The sequence below is a fragment of the Falco punctatus genome (genome assembly GCF_963210335.1).
Source record: "Falco punctatus genome assembly, chromosome: 8".
In the NCBI taxonomy this organism is placed as follows: Eukaryota; Metazoa; Chordata; class Aves; order Falconiformes; family Falconidae; genus Falco; species Falco punctatus.
The window spans coordinates 48696280-48714556 of record NC_137588.1 but is presented as its reverse complement, the minus strand read 5'-3'; the positions used below and the strand labels follow the sequence as shown (position 1 = coordinate 48714556).

The 18277-nt window shown below is 51.6% G+C and overlaps 1 protein-coding gene across 1 annotated transcript in view; it reads right to left on the bottom strand.

Moving 5' to 3' along the window:
* Positions 1-14683, bottom strand: part of LOC308068777 (rho GTPase-activating protein 7-like) — a 57731-nt gene extending 43048 nt beyond the window's left edge. The window contains exon 1 of the mRNA XM_080399963.1: positions 5010-14683. Coding sequence (XP_080256089.1) covers positions 5010-5016 — 7 coding nt within the window. The 5' untranslated portion in view covers positions 5017-14683. The remainder of the gene's footprint in view (positions 1-5009) is intronic.
* Positions 14684-18277: the final 3594 nt, after the last annotated feature.

The window sequence follows — 18277 nt, the reverse complement described above, 5'->3', positions numbered from 1 at the left end:
TCAGCGTGCCCACATCCGCACGACGTTCCTGTACCTATGGAGGGAGCAGGGAGAGAGCACTGTCCTGTCCAGGGAGCTGCTCTCCAGGGCAAAGGCCAGCGTTCAGAGCACGAGATCCCTGCTCAGGGTGGGCAGATCCTGGTCTCAACATCAGAGATGCTACTAAACACAAGGAAAGAATACCACTGTCCATCCCAGGTAACACCTACATGTGTCATTTGTTCAGATTGTCAAAACCATGCTCATTTCTGACAGCAAATCAATGCAGAAGAGTGCTGCCAGCGTGGCTTCAGAGCTACACTTCACCAAGAGCTGCCCCGGTATGGGTGGTGGTGTGGCCTTGCCAGCCTGGGGCTGCACATAAATCACTTCCACCAGGAGGTTTTAAATGCTATAATTTGTTATTCAGCAAATGCATCACACTAATCGACTTCTAGTCTTTTAACCATACACCCATTTTTTTACAGAACTGTAACAAGTTTAGAAGATGACTTGCCTGTCCCATCACCAGCCCACCCAACCCTGACCACGCACGCATTCTACCACAGCTCAGCACAATGTTCAACGAAAAAAGCACACAAAGGTAATGTTCCCTGCGCTGCCGAGCTGATTAAAGATTCAGCTCAGATGAGAGGCAGCAGAGAGTCCAGCACAGGTTCCTGTGCACCTATAAAGAGCAGTCTGATATGGTTTAGCAGCACAGGTTCCTGTGCACCTATAAAGAGCAGTCTGATATGGTTTAGCAGCACAGGTTCCTGTGCACCTATAAAGAGCAGTCTGATATGGTTTAGCAGAGGTCAGTACCAGACAGCTGCACGAGCTCAGGCCTCCACTTGCCTCATGCTGGCAGGAACAGGACTGATGGCAAAACGTGTCCCCCTTAGAGCAAGATTTGAAACACATACAGTGTGCTCCTGCTAAATTAGCCAAAGCTAATGAGAGTCTGCCATTTGCTGCAGTGTGGGAAGGGCCACTGGATACACCTGCCAGGGAGGGTGCCGTCGGGGTCACCCCTGTGGGCTGGCAGCAGGTGATCCTCTTTAGTCACCTCTTTAGTCTGACTTTGTTGAATGACATACAAAATCTAACAATGTTTCCGAAACGCTCTCAAAGAAAAGAACAGACATGAAGATGCTGTTTATGTTCCAACAGAGGGACTGCAGGGAGCAGCTTTGCGCTGCTCCAGGTGGGTGGGTGGGTGTCCCCAGCACCAGTGGCACGCCTGGTCCCTGCCGCAAAGCCAAGCACGCTGTGACATCTAGTGGCAAGTTACCCCGAGAGCCCAGAAAAGCTGTGTTTGACAGGTCTTTCTCGCAGTCCCTGGACAGCCAGGTACAGATGTGCCTGCTTTATTGCACACCCTTCAGACACATCTTTATGCATAATTATATATTTATGCGTAGTGGCAAGTACGACAGCTGTTTCAGCTTAGGCCAAGATGTGCTGGTGAAAGGGACAGTATATCCACCTCACCAGACAGCTTTCATCTTCCTAGCACTAGGAGGCAAAGGTCCCATCCTCCTCCTGGCCCAGGTAGCCATTAAGTGAACTGCTTGGCATCACCTCCCGAGCCACAGCTGCAGCTGCACAGCACACAGGAGCTACCTAGGGTTGGACACAAGCTTGGCCATTCACTATTTGATGTGGTTTCCAATCTGTGTCCCCCAGAAGCAACCAGTGCTGGTGTTTGACCAGCGCAGGTGGCCCTGCCAACACTTCCCAGAAGCCGAAGGCACGAACAGCCTGCCTGCAGCCGCAGAGGTGAAGCAGCAGCCGCAGCACCATGTAACCTTATTGCACATTCAACTCCACCTCCTTCCCATCCTTTGGCGAGGTTTATTTAATACTTCACCCTTTTTTTTTTCAGACTGTTCGATTTCATGCACCATCATCAGTGACATATTCCATATTAGCTTGAATAATGATACAGAAATTAAATCAATAGGCTTTGCCTAACAAATAGAAAGGCCCCATCATGCAAGGCTGAGCAGCATGAGTCAGGGATGTCATGTGAATTTGTGAACGAAAGGAGGAACAATTACCAAATACAAGGAGTAAAATGAGGTTTTTTTTCTCAAAAAAGGTCAAATTTCAAGAGGATCCTTGTTCTTGTGTGAGAGTTTGGAGCTGGGAAGGAAAGCGGGAAGCTGCTTTGCAGCACATGAGCACCAGCCTCTTTGCATCACCGCCCTCTGTGCACCTGCTGCAAATGCTCTGCTCCTGCCCCGTTTCTGGAAAATGATGGAATCAGCAGCGAGGTCTGCAGGGCCACAGCCCCAGAAAGCTGAAACCAGGTTGCCCAGAACCATTCCTGCTTCAGATACTTAAGGTTACTGAACCAAACAGAGATCCACAAGTGGTCCCCAGGCTCCAGCAGCCAGAAGACACCAGGCACCACAATGAAAACTCACTGAGCTGTCAGCAGGGTTTTTCCTTCGTGTTTTGCCTTTCATGAAGCTTTATTTTAATGCATAAACCAGCTACTTAGTTGATATTATTTATTCACTAGAGAAGCCAAGTTCCCTTCCCACACACACATGCCTTCCAACAGCTCCAGGTCCTGCCTTTTCCCAGGAGCATCAAGGGAAATGGGAAGCAGCAGAGGAGGGATGGGTGCAGCAGGCAGCGTGTGCGCTCAGCCCATTTCACCGGTCTTACCACACCCCGAGGACCAGGTTGCTGGCAGGTGCCAGATAACACTGACCATTGAAGTGTTCCTGGATGGTGGACTCCAGAAGCTGGAATGGCAAATTTATACTAAAAAGAAAAGCAATCCATATGAAAACACTCCCAGAACCACCTCCTCGTCTCTTAATAGCTCTCTGACCACAGGACAAGTGCTGGGGACTGGGGGGTACCTCTGCTTATGGCCAGGACTGCTGACCCCAGCAGCCCCTCACTCGGGGTCCTTTGCAGCACCCTGGCAGGTTGCCCCACCACTACCACCTCCCAAACGGGCACTGCTAGGACCTGGGCCATCCCATTGCCTGCCTCAGGCTTGTGCTTTGTGCCAGGCACTTCTATCAGCTTTCTAACCAGCTCTCACCACCGAATGCAATGACCAGGAGAGCAGACAGATGGTGGCTTCTCTTGCCCAGCACCCCTGTGACACAGCAACCACGAGGCAAGGTAGGTCCTTCCCTGCCACCAGATGTGGCCAGGTGTGGCATGACCAGCGGCTCAGCCCCCGCTGCCCTCCGGCAGCATCCCTCCGGGTCGCTTCCCACCACTCTTGTTGTATCATTACTCAAGTGCGTAATATTCTTACGGTGAGTATCTGGCAACGTAACCCATCCTCGTCTTAGGACTTTTAGCTTGTGTCAACAATTTATTCATTTCAAAGAGACAAGGAATTTTCTACCTTTGAAAATACACCTTTTCCACCACCTGAAAGACCTGCACATACCAACGTATGGATGCTCAGCCCTGGCCTCAAATGCAGCAAACTAATTGTGTTTCTTCTCAGCTCTTGTGCTCGGCGCATTGCCAGGGTGACGCAAAGCAATGAGAAATAAATTGACTCAAAACTTGGCCGGGGAGCATCAGCAAACAGAGGGTTGAAAACTCAACTTGATTTATTTTATAGAGAGGCAAAGGACAAGAAATGCAGCGTTATTTCCAGTTGTGGTCCTGGCGAACAGTCCTCAAAGGCCACGCGAGGCTGGGCAGCCCCAGCGGCCGTCTTGTCAGGGGAACATCCCTGGGAAGGGATGACATGACACCAATTCGTTTTTTGAAAATACTCACTGTAACACTTCCATCTCCTGCCCAGAGAATACAAAATGTTTTACAGGGAGCAATAAAATAAAAGCCGGCACCTGACATGCCGACACTCAATACCCTCCGACAGACCCGTCGGAGTTGCTGTAGGATTTTTTGAGCGTTACAAGCCTTTGGCGAAGGCGGGAGCTGAGGCCGCCCAGGGCCCCAGCTCTGCCCCAGGTACCCGGTCGCTGTGCGGGAGCCACGGCGGGGCCAAGCCAGCCGAGGCGGGCGGGCAGCTGCCCCCGGCCTGGCCGAGGGCTGGCGGTGCCCAAACCCCCTCCCCTCTCCGGGCAGGCGGGGGGCGCGCAGCCGAGCGCTGCCGTGGGGCTCAGCACCCGCTGCCCCGGCCAGGCCCGGCTGATGGCGGGTGCGGGCTCAGGGCAGCCGCCCCAGGGGTGTCCCCCGGCGTCTCTCCTCCCGGGTCCCTTCTGCCCTGACTGTCGGGAGGCGACACCAGCGCCCAGGGCAGGATCCCCCCCGTCCCCCCCCGGGCTGACACGCGCTGCTGCCGCGTCCCCATCGGCCGCGCAGGGACGGGGCTGCGGCGGCCGCACTGAGGGGCCCGGCGTCACCCTCCACCCCGTGCCCCCCCGGGCCCACGGGCACGGCGAGACACAGAGGTTTTGATCTAAGAAACGACACCCCACCCCCACCTCCCCGCCCACCTTTCTTGGGCGGCGCGCGGAATGTCACCACCCGGGAGAGGCGTAAGGCGGCACCGGCCCCCCCGCACACCCGCACCGGGACCCCGGGGGTCGGGCCGGGCCGGCAGCCCCGTGCGGGACCCCGCGGATGGGGGACGGGGGGGCCGGGCCGGCAGCCCCGTGCGGGACCCGCGGCGGCAGCGCGCGCAGCTGCTACCCTCTAGAGGAGCCGCCGGTGCCCAGCGCCAGCCGCCCCCAGCGGGCCCGGACCCCCGCGGGCAGGATCTGGGCAGCCATACGTGCCTGTGCGGCACCCTCAGGTGCTACAGCATTACACTGCAGATTTTGCGAGAACTACTTTTCTTTTTCTTTTTTTTTCCTCTTCTTTTTTTTTTTTTTCCTCAATCCCAAAATACATTTACCGCTGTAAAACTTTGTTTTCCGTCTAAACCAGCCCCAGCAGAAGCAGCACATCCCCGGAGGGAACAGCCGGACCCACACCTTTCCCGTTCCATCCCCCGAAACGGCTCACGCCCAGTTTTCTGGTAATAGCGTTAAAGAAATAGAATCATCAAGGAAAGAAAATAAACCTCCTCCAACCTTCCATGGGGAAAGTGAACTGCCAGGTGTCGCTGGTCTGTGCAGAAGTTACTCCCGTGTCCCTGCAAGCGAGCGAGTCCTGCCCAGGGCGGCTGAGCTCCAACCCTCCGGCTGGGCTTTAAGCCGGACGGGCGAGATCCCACCCAGGACGGGGTGGAGAATCCTCCCCGGGAAGGAGCAGCTCGGTCACAGCTCCCCGCAGCCGCTGGTCGCATCTCGCCGGGGCTCTGACACGCCGCTTCCCCCCCCGGCACCCAGCAGCACCCACCGCCCGCAGCAGCGCCGGAGGGGTGGCTGGCACGGGCCCCGGCCGGGGCACCAATGCGGGATACGCGTAGTTTAAACCAGCTGCAGGGCGAAGGTGAACGAAGTGCACAGATGTACTCGAAGCACTGAAATTACGGCAGCGAGAAATCCGTGATAAACCGGAGTGTGGCCCAGCCGAAGGAGCTGGGTGCAGAGCAAGTGGCCACACGCTGTGGTGCCCACACCACCCCAGATGCTCTGCTCTAGTTTTGCCGGAGGCTATGGGAAAAGCAAGCCAAATCTAGTGTTTTTACACTGAAACCCTTTTTACACAGTGAAGGTTATTGTCTTTAAAACAATCTATCAGATTCATTCCAGCTGGAGAAGAGGCAGCTGATCACAGGTTGAATTTATTTCGCAGCGAGCAGCACATGGGGGAGCGTGGCCAGGTGCTGCTGCTCAGGGGCAGGGGGCTCCTGCCCAAGGGGCTACAGGAAAGCAAAGGCAGGGGGGTGAGAGGCAGGCAGTGCCCACCTGAGTGCTGGGAGCTTTGGGGGTCCCTTAGGTTTTCAGGTGAGTAGAGATTAGAGGATGCTAGTAGCATATTTGTGCTTTAATGCGTTTATTGCCCACCACGTACATTTATTCAGTTTTGGATCTATCCCCTCTTCGTCTGAGACCGAACAGCGCAGCACCAGGCAGTTCCCATCGACCCAGGCAGAGCTGCCAGTCCCTGGCTCCCACCACCACTGGCTCACATGGGGGAAATTTAAATTCACAAGTACAGGGGAGAGATGGAGAAACCAGGTAGCTACAACAGCAGAGATCACTGCTGTTATTGCTAGGGGACCAGAGCTGATCCCTGCTCTCTGCTTTCAGCTGCTCACAGCACATGGCAGACACCTGATGGGGCACCAGCGCTCATTAACCCTGTGCCGCACAGTGTCGCACCTGGTAACGAGGTTAAGCACTAATGAAGGAAAATCCAAAAATGTTCCAGGCCCTCGTGGCTGCCAGACATACACAGCACACTGAAATAACTCCCGAGGAGGGTTCTAGCTGCAACACACTTCTGTATCACTTGTGGAGGGAGACATCCAGACTCAGTTCCTGGTTACCCTGACCGGGATGCTGTACACTAGTATGATGAGAACAGAAACTGGCTTTTGACTGCTTCTGAAATAGGATGTCCAAAAGAATAGTCTTTTCTAACTCCAGAAATCAGAGGAAATGGAGACACAAGCCTCACACAGGGTGTCCTTCAGAGAGGGGGCCCACAGGACAGCGCTGCCTCTAGCTGACTGGGGGAGGCAGCGCCTGGAGAAGGCAGCGTTCCGCAGGACACTGGTACCTGCACCACTGACCCCAGTGCATGCAGTGATGCAGAAGAGAGGATCTCTTCAGAAGAGCAGCAAAACCAAAGCCAAGCTTTGCCCCACCACCCCAGACTGTCCTGCACTGGGCTGCTCACCCAGATCTGGCCTTTCCGAGTCACATCTGCACAATTAGCACTAGCACGAGGAGAGCTGGCACCGCTAACTCGCCAGGGCCGGGGCAGCAGGACACCAGTGCTGTGTCTGGCATGTTGGGACTCTTCTAGCCAGCCCCCATTTCTGCAGAGCTGGAGGGGACCGTCCCGTGGCTCTACGCCCACGTGTGATGCCTGCTCCCCAGAGGCGGCCTGACCCCGGCTTCCTTCCCAGCCTCTCTGAACTCCCGGGCCCGCAGAGGAACAGCACCGCGGTATTTTTAGCCTGTTTACAAAGGCAGAGCAGGACGTTTCTGTGCCGCTTGCAGTGAGCAAGCACAAGCTGTGTAGTCGGTGGGTCAGCTGGCAGCCATCTGGGCAACGTGGAGGTGGTTTGCCAGGGTAGATGATGGCATCAGAGAAGAGAATGAGGAGCACCAGGAGAACATGACCATTTTGCCTTTCCTTTAATAAACTTTTCTTCTTCTGAGGGTCCTCCAAGTGCCAAGAGTTGCAGCCTCCCTCCATCAGCAACCTGGCTCTGCAGGAGCAGCAGCGTTGGAGCACCACAGGCTCCTGCTGCTCCCCTCTGCCATTGCTGGAGACCATGAAGCCAGAAGGAACTGCAGGGATCCAGCAGCTGAATCTTTTACATGGTCTCCAGTGAGAACATTATCCACCTTACCAATTTCTTTCTTGAACTGTGATGCTTGGGCTAAACACAGCAACCCAGGAGCAATGGCAACTGATGTCAGAAAAGCAACCAACCTTCCTCAACTCCTCCTTGAAGTTGCCTGGCATTTGCACACACAGGTCACATTAATGTTTTGGCCATTGGATCACATGCCAAGCCGGGTATTGTCCTCCTCTTTCTTTGCAGATCTTCCTAGGGTCACTGATGCCCTTATCCTCACATCGTAAGTACTTTTTAATTGAAGCAGTGGTGTCATGTGTGCTGTTTGCATACAGCTGTGCTTCTGTAGCCTCGGAGTCCCCACACCTCTGTGTCTGGCTGGGGTTGGGTGAGGACCCCAGGCAGGTGCCTCCTGGTTGGAGTGCAGTATGAATACCCTGAAGCTCATGCTGTAACACCAGTGAATACCACTTGCCCTTCTTCCAACACTTACAGGCTGGTGAGTTTTTGTTCCAGTTAGCAGGTTTTGGTATGGACAAAGTTACCGATCCTTCACCAAGTGCCACTTCAGCCCTGTAACTCCCACCCATGTTGCAAGGCAAGGGGCTGCACGTGGCTCAGCACCAGCTGGTCTTCACCATACTTCCCTGCTCCCCTGGCCTCAGGTCCTGAACCTCTCCTTAGAGCAAACAAAGGGTACCTGCAGGCTTCCAGCCAGGTACACACCAGGCCTGCTGCACTCTGCAGCTGGAGGCAGCCCAGCCCAGTCAGCCACCGCATGTTTTTTTTCACAGAGTCCCGGGCAAGCCAAGAAGCAGCTGTATTGGAGCTCATGCATCTGGTGCAGGATAGAAAACACTACCCATGGCTCTGTCCCTTATATCTAGGAAAAATCTGTCCATGCTGCTTTCTGGGAGCCCAGTGTAACTTGCACGCAACTGTTTGTTCTGGAAGGTCGCCCAGGTCAAAATGAGTCAACACAAGATGTTTCATCTCAAAGCAGGGCTCGGCAGAGCCTTCCGTACTTAGCAGAGGCCAGGCTACAGGCAGCCCATAGGTACAGGCAGGGAAAGGGTGTCTTGGAAGAAGGCTTGAGCCAAGACCTGTCTCTGGTGGTGACTGCAAGACTAGAAAGGTGGGGAAATCTCAACCCAGAGAGAGCCAAATCACTCTACGTTCCCTAAAGGTGATGTCTAGAGGGCCTGGCTCTAAAATAGCTGGGCAGGTCAGAAGTGCTTGGTGCTGCACAGTGATGAGCAAGAGCAGCAGGGGCTCAGCCCAGGGGAGCATCTCCCCCCACTTGCTCAGCCACCCATAGCAGAGCTCTTCCCTGCTCAAGCAAGAGCCCCAGGAGCTCCTTCAGTGAGATGGTCGCTGCTGGCAGAGGAGGAGCAGGGGCACAGCCTTGTCCCACTCCTGGGTACAGTTGAGCACTCCAGCCCAGGCCAGCCCTCACCTCCCTGGCACTCCCACCGGGCATGTTCAGAGCTCCATGCCAGGGCTCCACAACACGCCCTACAGAGCTGCTGGTGTGGCAAACCCCACTGCTCCTACCGCCTGTTTCATACAGACAAGGCAGGAAAAGAAATGCCTGGGGGCCAACTCCCCACACCTAGGGTCTGTCACAGCCCCGGAGAGGACCTTGTGCATGCAGCGCTGCCGGGGAGCTGCACAGGGGGTAAGCATCTCTGCCTGGCCTAGGTGGGCTGCGTTAGCCCAGGGATGGGGCTGGGCACCGCTGGAGGAAAGGGCAGCAGCACCGCACAGACGGGAGGGACCCCTGCCCTCCCTGCCCTTCAGCCAGCACTGCCTCCCAGCCACCAACCGGCACTGCAGCGGTGGGCAGGGATGCAGCACACACCACTGCACGCTTCGGGTTTTGGGGATTACACATGGCTTCACCAGTCTTCGGGCAGAAAGGCAGGGACTCCCAGCTCACTGGTGCACATGACAACACTGCAAAATAGTTGTCGAGGCAAATGGTGTTCTGGAAAACCTGACAGACCAGGGGAGGAGAGCCAAGGGGTGCACCTGGCCCCCCACTGCTCCTCAGCACAGCAGATGGGTGTCTTGGTCTCTCTGCAACCCCTGGGGACCCCTGGCATGGAGCACAACCTGCCTGCCATCCAGGGAGAGGGAAAGTAGCCAGCCCCAAAGAGGCTGCTACATCTTTACTTCTCAGCCTTTCCTACCATGCAGCAGCTGGACTGGCACAAAGTTACTCATTTCAAAAGGCTCTGGCTTGTCTCCCCCTCAAAATCTTTCGGTGTGATTTATATTATGTCCCAAAATAGAAACAAATGGTTGAAAATGCAGCTTGCTGCAGGAGTTTCTTCCCTTTCCAACTGCAGCCCAGACTTCAAGGTGCAATGGAGGGGCACCAGGACCAAACACTGCTCTGAATGAGGTGTCACTCAGTGCATCGCTGGGCATCCTGCTGGGCATCCTGCTGGGCTCCCGAATCTTGCTGAAGGATCCCCATGGCTGTGCTTGCTGCAACACCCCATGCCCCCAAAGCCTGCTGGTGCCAGGGGATGCACCCACTGGGAAGGACTGGCACACCTCCCCATCCCAACACCCAGACAAAAGCAGGTCTGATACCATCCTTGGGGCTTTATTTTTTTTCTTCTCCTCTGCATAGACTCAGAAATACAAGATATCTGAAGAGTTTCCTAACTTCTTCTTTGGAAAGCCTTATCATGACATTGTTTTTAGAAGAGAACAAATACAATAATATTACGCAGAAGAAAATGTACATTCTGCTCTACTGAATAGGGTTGCTGTCTTGGTGTTAGCTTTGGTTTTAACACTATTAAGTAGAAAAACTAATAGTATCTCAGGCATGATTGAACTCAGTCACAATAACTTATAAAGCCTTTGTTATTGTACAGAAAACAATACAATTAGACTCTGAAGAATTACTTTGACAAAGTCAGAAGCTCGTCATGCCTAATTTCCCCCAGCTTTCTGTAAGTCTATCAAACATACTGTATTAAAAATAACTTTTCTCATCTGTCAAATAACAGACGAAAGTTAATGTCTGCAGAAACCTCAGCTCTAAGCCACATGACCAACAACAGCATACCAGCACAGCCCCTGGGACGAAGGTCTGTGCTTCTGGGGCACATGAAATGGCAGGAGGGAAGAGCTTTGGCCAAATGAAGTGCTAGAATGGCTGTCATAAAAGGCTCAATAGAATTAAAATACCTTAAAGAGCAGAGGTCCAGTTTGCCAAAAGCCCACTAGCTTTGGAATAAGAGATGATGTCTGTGGGTTTTGAAGTACCACCTAAATTGCATCACCCTAGTAAGGGACAGGCTGAGTTCAATCAGAAGCATGCACTTTTTCATCAGAAACTATTGAAAGAGTTTCTATTTGTTGAAGCATTGTTTCCTAAAGTAAGAAGTATTTTGATATGCCATTTCTCTCAAGGTCTGTGCGTGCATGTGCATATGTTTTCCAACTAATATCAGGACTACTATTTTACAACTTATTTCTGAGAAACCCAGAATTGCAATAAACTGTGGTCCTGATTTCTGAGCTTTGCGGTATGCCCTGCAGCAGAAGGGGGAATCTGTGCTTTTACAACACCCGAGGACAGAGGGATTATGCAAACCTTCCTGAGGGACAGCAAATGCCTGAGCAATGAGCTCCTTGAACGGCTTTCCTGGTTGTGCTAAGCCTTACTCATACCGTCCTGAAAGGCTGTAATTTAAATTCTGGCTATTGCTTTACAGAAGAAAGAGACCATCCGTCCACCTGGCAGAATTTGTGTTACTTCTGCTCCTCAGTGGATAACATTCATGCTCAATACTCCTATGGACCAACACATCTGGTATGTACAAATGACAGAACCCTTACCATTTCCAATGGGCTGTAAGGCGTCTGGCACAATGGGCTCCACAACTCAAGCATCCAGCTCAAGCACCTTAGTGCTCCAATGCGGAGGCATGGAGTCACGACCAGCCCACAAGAATTAAAGCTAGGAGTTTCAAAGTGGTTTGAGGACCTTGGAGAACCCCAAATCATAGCTCTTACACACAGATACAGTTCCCAGTGCCCTATTGCTCCACTGAAAGTCCCCAATGAATCTGACGACCCCTTTGCTCCATCTTGGGGAGGAGTGCATCGTGCCTCACTTGCAGCATCAATAAACTTCCAAACTGAAACATAACCTCAGCCCAAAGAATAACTTGCTTCTTATTTTGAAAGAGGAACGGGGATATTCGCAATAACAGTCAAGCCCCTTGGCACCTCTGAAAGGTCTTATAAAGAGTAAAGTACCTGTAGACTCAGGGAAAACATGAAATACCTCAGTTTGGTGGTTGCAGCTTCAACTTATTTTGAACACCATCTCAGTGCTGGAGAGAGGGATGCCCTGCTGGCAAGGGATCGGCAGGTTGCTGGGTAGAACTAATGCTGCAAAATCTCCTGTCTCTGCAGGATGAATGTAAGCCACATGTGGAAAAAGCTATGCACAGCCCACTGAGCTTCTTAAAAAAAGAAATAAAATACCATATCAAGAAAGCCATTTTCAGTAACTAGAACATGTATCACTCTTGCCCTATCTGGGATGCTGCTAGCTCCCTGCTGGGGATGGGAACCACACGCTGGAGAGAAGGAACACCACGGGCACATTGCTCAGCCAGCCCCATGCCCCCCTCTGCGCTGGGCAGTGCAGGGTCCCCACCATGCCAGTGGCTGTCTGAGGGTCTGCCTGCACCCCCCTGCACCGGCTAACCCACTGCCCAGGAGGGTCTGCCCGTGAGCACCCACTTTGGTAACCCACCACCAGGGAGCCGGGAGGGTAAGACTTGTGGACAGGTAGCTGGACAGATTGGGGTATTATTTTTGACATCCTAAAAACCCATGCAGGTTCGAGTTCATACTTTTCTGTAAACACCAAAAATGAAGAGGAGCCCAGAACTGACCCTTGGCTCTGCCAGCTGGGGCCGATTCCCCAGACAGCGGTCACCCCAAAATCCCACGTTGCACCAACCACACCAGCCCCAGATTTACTGACAACGTCAGGTAGAAGAAAAAAGAAATCTTTAGGAAGTGGGCTTTGTGGCAGTCGTCCTGAAGAGCTTTCCAGTTATGCTTTGGGTTGTAGGTACCGGTTACATTTCAAGAAACACCGAGGCAATACTAGTGATGCTGACATTAAGAAAGGAAATGAGAAAATCTGAAGTTCAGCACCCTGAAGGTGGGGACAGATTCTTGGACCCCAGACACTATCTTGGACCAACCTAGTGTTATTTTGATTTTTAAAATTTTCTAAAAATAAGTAAATGTTAAGGCTAATAAGAGCAATCTGCTGTTTTTATTTATTTGTTTGTTTTTAAAGATGAGACAACACAAAAGACAAAAATGTGGATTTAGCCAGGGAAGAAAACTATTTCTATGGGTTTCTGCCATGCATTTGGATCTGTCAAGATCAAGAAATTTTCAGTTCCAGCCAAAGAAAACTTCATGTGTATATTTTTGTCCCACAGTTGCAAGTGGCTGTTTCCATATGATTTCACTACGCAGTGTACCAGGAACCTTCCTGCAAAGCACGGGCACCAGACAAGCCTCATGGGGGGTGCAAACCACGTGTGTTCCCAGGTGATACTTGGCACCAAATCCACCTGCCTGCTCCTCCCAGGACTTTCTTACATCCTTGCAGTGCTGACGGAGCCGCGCTGCAGCCCTGCCACCCCCAGCAGCGTGGCTCCCACTGGGCGTGCAGCAGACCAGTCTGCCTTTGCAGGGCACCCGGCCAGCTCTGGCACACATTAAACGCTGCAAAATCCAGGGACCCTGGCATTTAGCTCTTGCTCTAAACTCTTCATGGTACGATTGGAGCAGCCTCTGATTTTGTGCAAATATACAGAACAGCTGGGAAGCTCAGATCTAAAGTTGAAAGCTGACCTTCCCCACATGCTAAAGGTTGGCTTGACCCAGGCTTTGGTTTGGCCTCACAGCTGGAACAAAGTCACTAATGATCATTGTGGAGTGCCAACAGAATGAGCCTGGTCAGAGCTGTGCCCTGCTTTCCTCGGGATCGCCTGCTCCTTTACACCCTCCTGCAGGCATCCGCCCTCAACCCCGGTACTGCGCTGACAGCACGGCTTTCCAGACTGAAAGGATCAAACTAGAGATTTCATGTTTCACTTGTTTTAGTCAAGCTACTCCCCACTACAGACTCTCGTATTTTTGCCCAAGTTGTTCACTAGAGTCCTTGTGAACATCAGCAACACCCAAGAACGTAATGGCAAACAAACACCAGCAGGAAGAAAATACAAACTGGAATAGCAGTTCCCTGTTTGACCTTACATAAAATTGGCTCCTGCTGCAGTCAGTGCAGGCAAAAAGCTGAGTCGTAGATTTTATTTTATTTTTTTAACCCCTGTCCGCTAAAAACTTTGGAGTTCAACTTAAAAATAACCTCAGCACTGCCTCCCAGTGCTGAGCTGCCTGCAACACTTGGTTCACAGGACACAACAATACTTTGCACACTCAGAGATGCTCTGGAAAGGTTTAGCTCCATCATACCTGGGTTTATCCAGAGTTTCAGTATTGACTTCACTCTGAAAATCTGCCAGATCTGAAACCAAAGCTCCTTGTATTCACCTAACTAGTAATCCACACTGCTCCTAAAAGCATATATAGTTTTACCACAATATACCAGGCTTAAGGTCCCCAAAGGTCCTTCCAGCAACACCGCAGTTCTGGAAGGAGGTTTTATTTACTGTGCATTTCATAAGCACTGATTTCATCCTGCTATACAACACTCCCCAGGGACAGGCCAGCAGCATGTTATCCCGTGCACTAACAACTAGTATCTCAGAACATGAATTTTTTTCTATATTGTCTTGAGTTCTTTATGTATCATTACCCCAAAGCTGGCGTCCAAGGGTATATTCCTTTGTTTACTCCCTCAGGCTTATGTCTGGGCTTGTGCTTGCAACTGCTTGTGGTCATACAGCTTTAAAAACTACTCATGTGCCTTGAGAAGAAGCTGCTGGGCACTGCGCAGCTGACTGACACCTTCCTGTTTTAAAATGTCTACAAAACTCCAACCAAAGAAAAAGCATAAAAATGGAGAGCTAGAAATCAAATTCTAGATCAATCTGAATATTTGCAGCCTCATATACAAACCGTCAGTTCAAAACACCTGCTTGGTCCGGTGAGTGAACCAAGCAGCACGGGCAAAGGCAGGCATGCTGCTGTGCCACGACAGCATGACACACGACGCAGCGGCATTAAAAGGAGTGCACGTGCCAAAAAAGTAGAGGCATTTCCAGTCTTTCATCAAGGCCATAGCCCTGACCTTTGATTCACACCAGTAAGGGATTGAATACACCTTTGGACTGATCTGTGAGGCATTTCTCCCTTGCACTTTTCCAGAAGGCACCCCAGGCTCTGCTGATGGAGCCCCCAGGGTGCTTGCTGGGGCAGCGTCTCAGATGGGGCTTCCCCGGCGCCTCCATCCTCGCCCCTCTGGATCCAGCGCCTCGGAGAGAAAAGGCAGCACATTAGGACCAAGGCAAATCCATCCTCCCAGCTTTTTTTTCGCCTCTGAAGCTGTACTGAAAAAGTTTCTGCACAGGAGAAGTCTGCGGGGAGTTTGTGAGCATCTCTCTGGCAAAGCGCAGGGGGCAGAGCTAGGGGCAGTGGCCCCCGCCGGGTCCCCACCATGGAGCACGGCCCAGCTCCGGCGCTTGGCAGGGTGATAAATAAATAGTGAGGCTACACATCCCTGCAAGCGCTGCACCTTGGTGTTGCCAACCGCGTTGCACTAACCGCCTGTGTGACGGCTCCCTCCTCCTCTCCCAGCCCTCCAGTTTGCAGTTTCTGCATGGCAGGTCATGTGCTGGCCATCTCCTTTACTAGGATGCAGTTGTTTGTCATATGGGATGGGCTTTGTTCGGTTTGGATTTTTTATTTTAATTCATTTTTAACAGAGCATCCTGATCTAGGAGTGGAATGGGGCGTTTCTCCTGTGTTATGGGATTAACCTGCAGGAAGGTTTTGTGCAGAGACCACTCAAACAGAAAAGGTCTCCAGGACTTGGATTAATCAATCACCTGAGGACTATCCCCAGAGAAACCCTGCTTCAAAGGTGCTTCTCTTCCATGCTAATCACTCTCTAAGCAGTGAGAGGGACACATGAAAACCCTCTGCCATGCCCCCATTCAGCCACACGCCTGGAAAGTGTCCCCATAAGTATGCTTTTACCAGAGTATGCTGGAAGAAGTAGGGGTTTCCTCCCCATAAGAATGAAACAGCTTCACCATGGAAGCCACTGCATACGTGAAAAAGAAAACACCCAACAGATAGGTCGGTCCTGATGATGCTCCTTGGGAAAATCAGTCCTGGAAAAGAAAATAAATTAATGGGGAGGTAACCTGAATGGAAGTTTATTACGGACGACTGCTGGCATTACATACAGGCTTCACACACTCACCATTTCTATTTCTGGCAGCAGGTTTGGGTCTGATATCTGACAGGAACAAGCTTTGATGGTATTTGTAGAAGTTTTCTCAGCACAGAGCAACATTTTCCAGGCTGCTCCAGCACAGACATCAGCGACACATGCACTCACCAGTACCTCAGCTGATACATCATCCAACCCCACAGATGGATGCTCCTCACCGAGCACACAGCTGCATCCTGGGGAGGTCTGGGAGCACCCGGGGACTCTTTAAAGCTGATTCCTTATGTTGTAGACTGATGCTACAAGCCTGCATCCCGATTAAGACAACTTAATTAACGTCCCCCAGTGGAAGGAAATCCAAGGAGTGGAGACGCAGCTGACGACAGGCACAGCGGCTGCTCTGAGGCGGTGAGCTGCAGCATCCAGCATCCCCCCATCAGAGCCGCCGCCTGATTCAGACCTGCAGAGCCACAGTAGTGCACTTCACACAACAAACTGATATGCATAGCTGATGGTTTTGGCCTCTAAGACACTTGAAGTTAGTATTGTGATGAATAGAAAGTAGTGAGTAGGCTTCCCTTTCTAGAAGTGTTTTGGGTTTAGCCAAGTGCAATCCCTGGGTATAATTGCAGGAGTATTCGGGTCACGCGAGTAGCTGTTCCCCAGTCCCCCCTGCCAGGGAAAGGCCCGGAGCAGTGAGCTCATCCTGCACAGGATGGCTTGCAGACACCTCCCTGGCCACATTCAGGATGCGTGAATGACTTTTCCTTGAAGATGAGACTTCACCTGATGAAAGGCATTTAGGTTTAAAACTGATGTAAGCAGCCACCTGTAGAGTGACGGCAGACACACATAGCACAACTTGTGCAAGAGGCTGGTTTCCATCTGAGTGCCTGGTGAGCTGCATGGGGGGACACAGAGACACCCCTGAGTCCTCCAAGGGTGAAGTGGAGCTCCTCACCACCGGGTCCACTGCCTCTGGGCATCACACAGCCCTAGGACATGCCACTGCTCAGAGGAAAGAAAAAGCATCACGAGCAGTTGGGACAGAGACAGCAAAGTAACCAAATTATGTCCATTTTGGTTTGCTTGATATGTTTAATATCACCTCTCCCTGTAGCTACGCTGGAGAAGCTGCTGACCAAACCCAGGACTTCTTAATATTAAAAGGCTGTTAAATGCATTTTGTGCCACCTGCAGAGCTCTGCTTTGAGCCAGGTCTGGGGAAGCATAGTTCTCCTTCTGCTGATGAGAAAAGGTCATGAGAGTTTGAAAAGAGCAGGAACAAGCCATCAGAAGAATACTGATCATCGCCGACGTGCCTGGTCCCCGCAGCAGCTTTACTCCCAGACCCATAACGTGGCATGAGCTGCCAGCAGCAGCTCTGTGCAGCCCCTCTGCTGCGGGCAGTGCCAGCCATGGCTGCTGCCTGCTCCCAGGGCTGTGTGCCCTTGCATGCTCCCGTGGGCACCTGCCACCTCCTTGGGTGGAGGCAGCACGTGGTGCTCCCCAGAGCGCAGTCCCAGCCACGGCAGCGCTGGCATGCTCCTGGCACACCGCACAAGCTCGTTTTGCTTTGTTTCATTTTTAATTTGACACCTAATGAGTCTCTGGCAGCCACCTACAATTTCATGGAGATATCGCAGCTGTAAAAAAGAAAATCTGTGTCATAAAGCCAAAAAAAAAATAATATCAAGAATGAACAGTCAGGCTATTCACATAAAGGAACTCAAGTACCTCCCGTTGTCTCCCAGACATGACCCTTAAAATGAGGCATGCTAAAAATAAAGCTGTGGCTAGGAAAAAGCAGAAAAATTGTTCCACATTCCTAGAAGCTTCCCAATTCACATCTCTGCCTTGGGACTCCTGCAAGGGCCAGAACATCAGGCCATTTCAAGATGAAGCAAATATCCTCATTCAGGAGATGCATTTAGGTAATGTTGGCATTTTAAAATTGCCCAGAATGGTAAAACAACATATTTGAACAAATAAAGCCAACGACTAGCCATTAAAGCCCCAGCAAAAATAATCTGAACCTGTCCATAGTATTGAAGGCCAAGATACAACTGTTTTTATATACCATTTAGCATCTCCCTTGTGAAGAAATTGAGCATTTGGGCATCTGGATTTCATCTGCACCCAAATAAGACCATGGGTGTGATGTTTTAGCCTCAGCTGGCTGCAGCTGGTAACCATGTGTTTGGATACTGCCACTCTCTCTCAGAAACACGTACATGGATGTGTGAGCACGTGCATGTTGGTATAAAAGATAAATAATGATTTAACAGCTAAGGTTAAACTTGAGTCATTCTTTTGCCCAAAGAGACAGCTTTATGAGCCAGCACAGAGGAGTATTTATTCGTAGTCAAGTAAAAAATATACAGTTTGAAGATAAGTGGCTTATCACGTAGCCAAAAGGCCTCTTACAGCATTCAAGACACGCTGTCAGAGCGAGCCAAGAAACATCCTGCGCCTGCCTGCAGCGGGCAGCGCTGGGC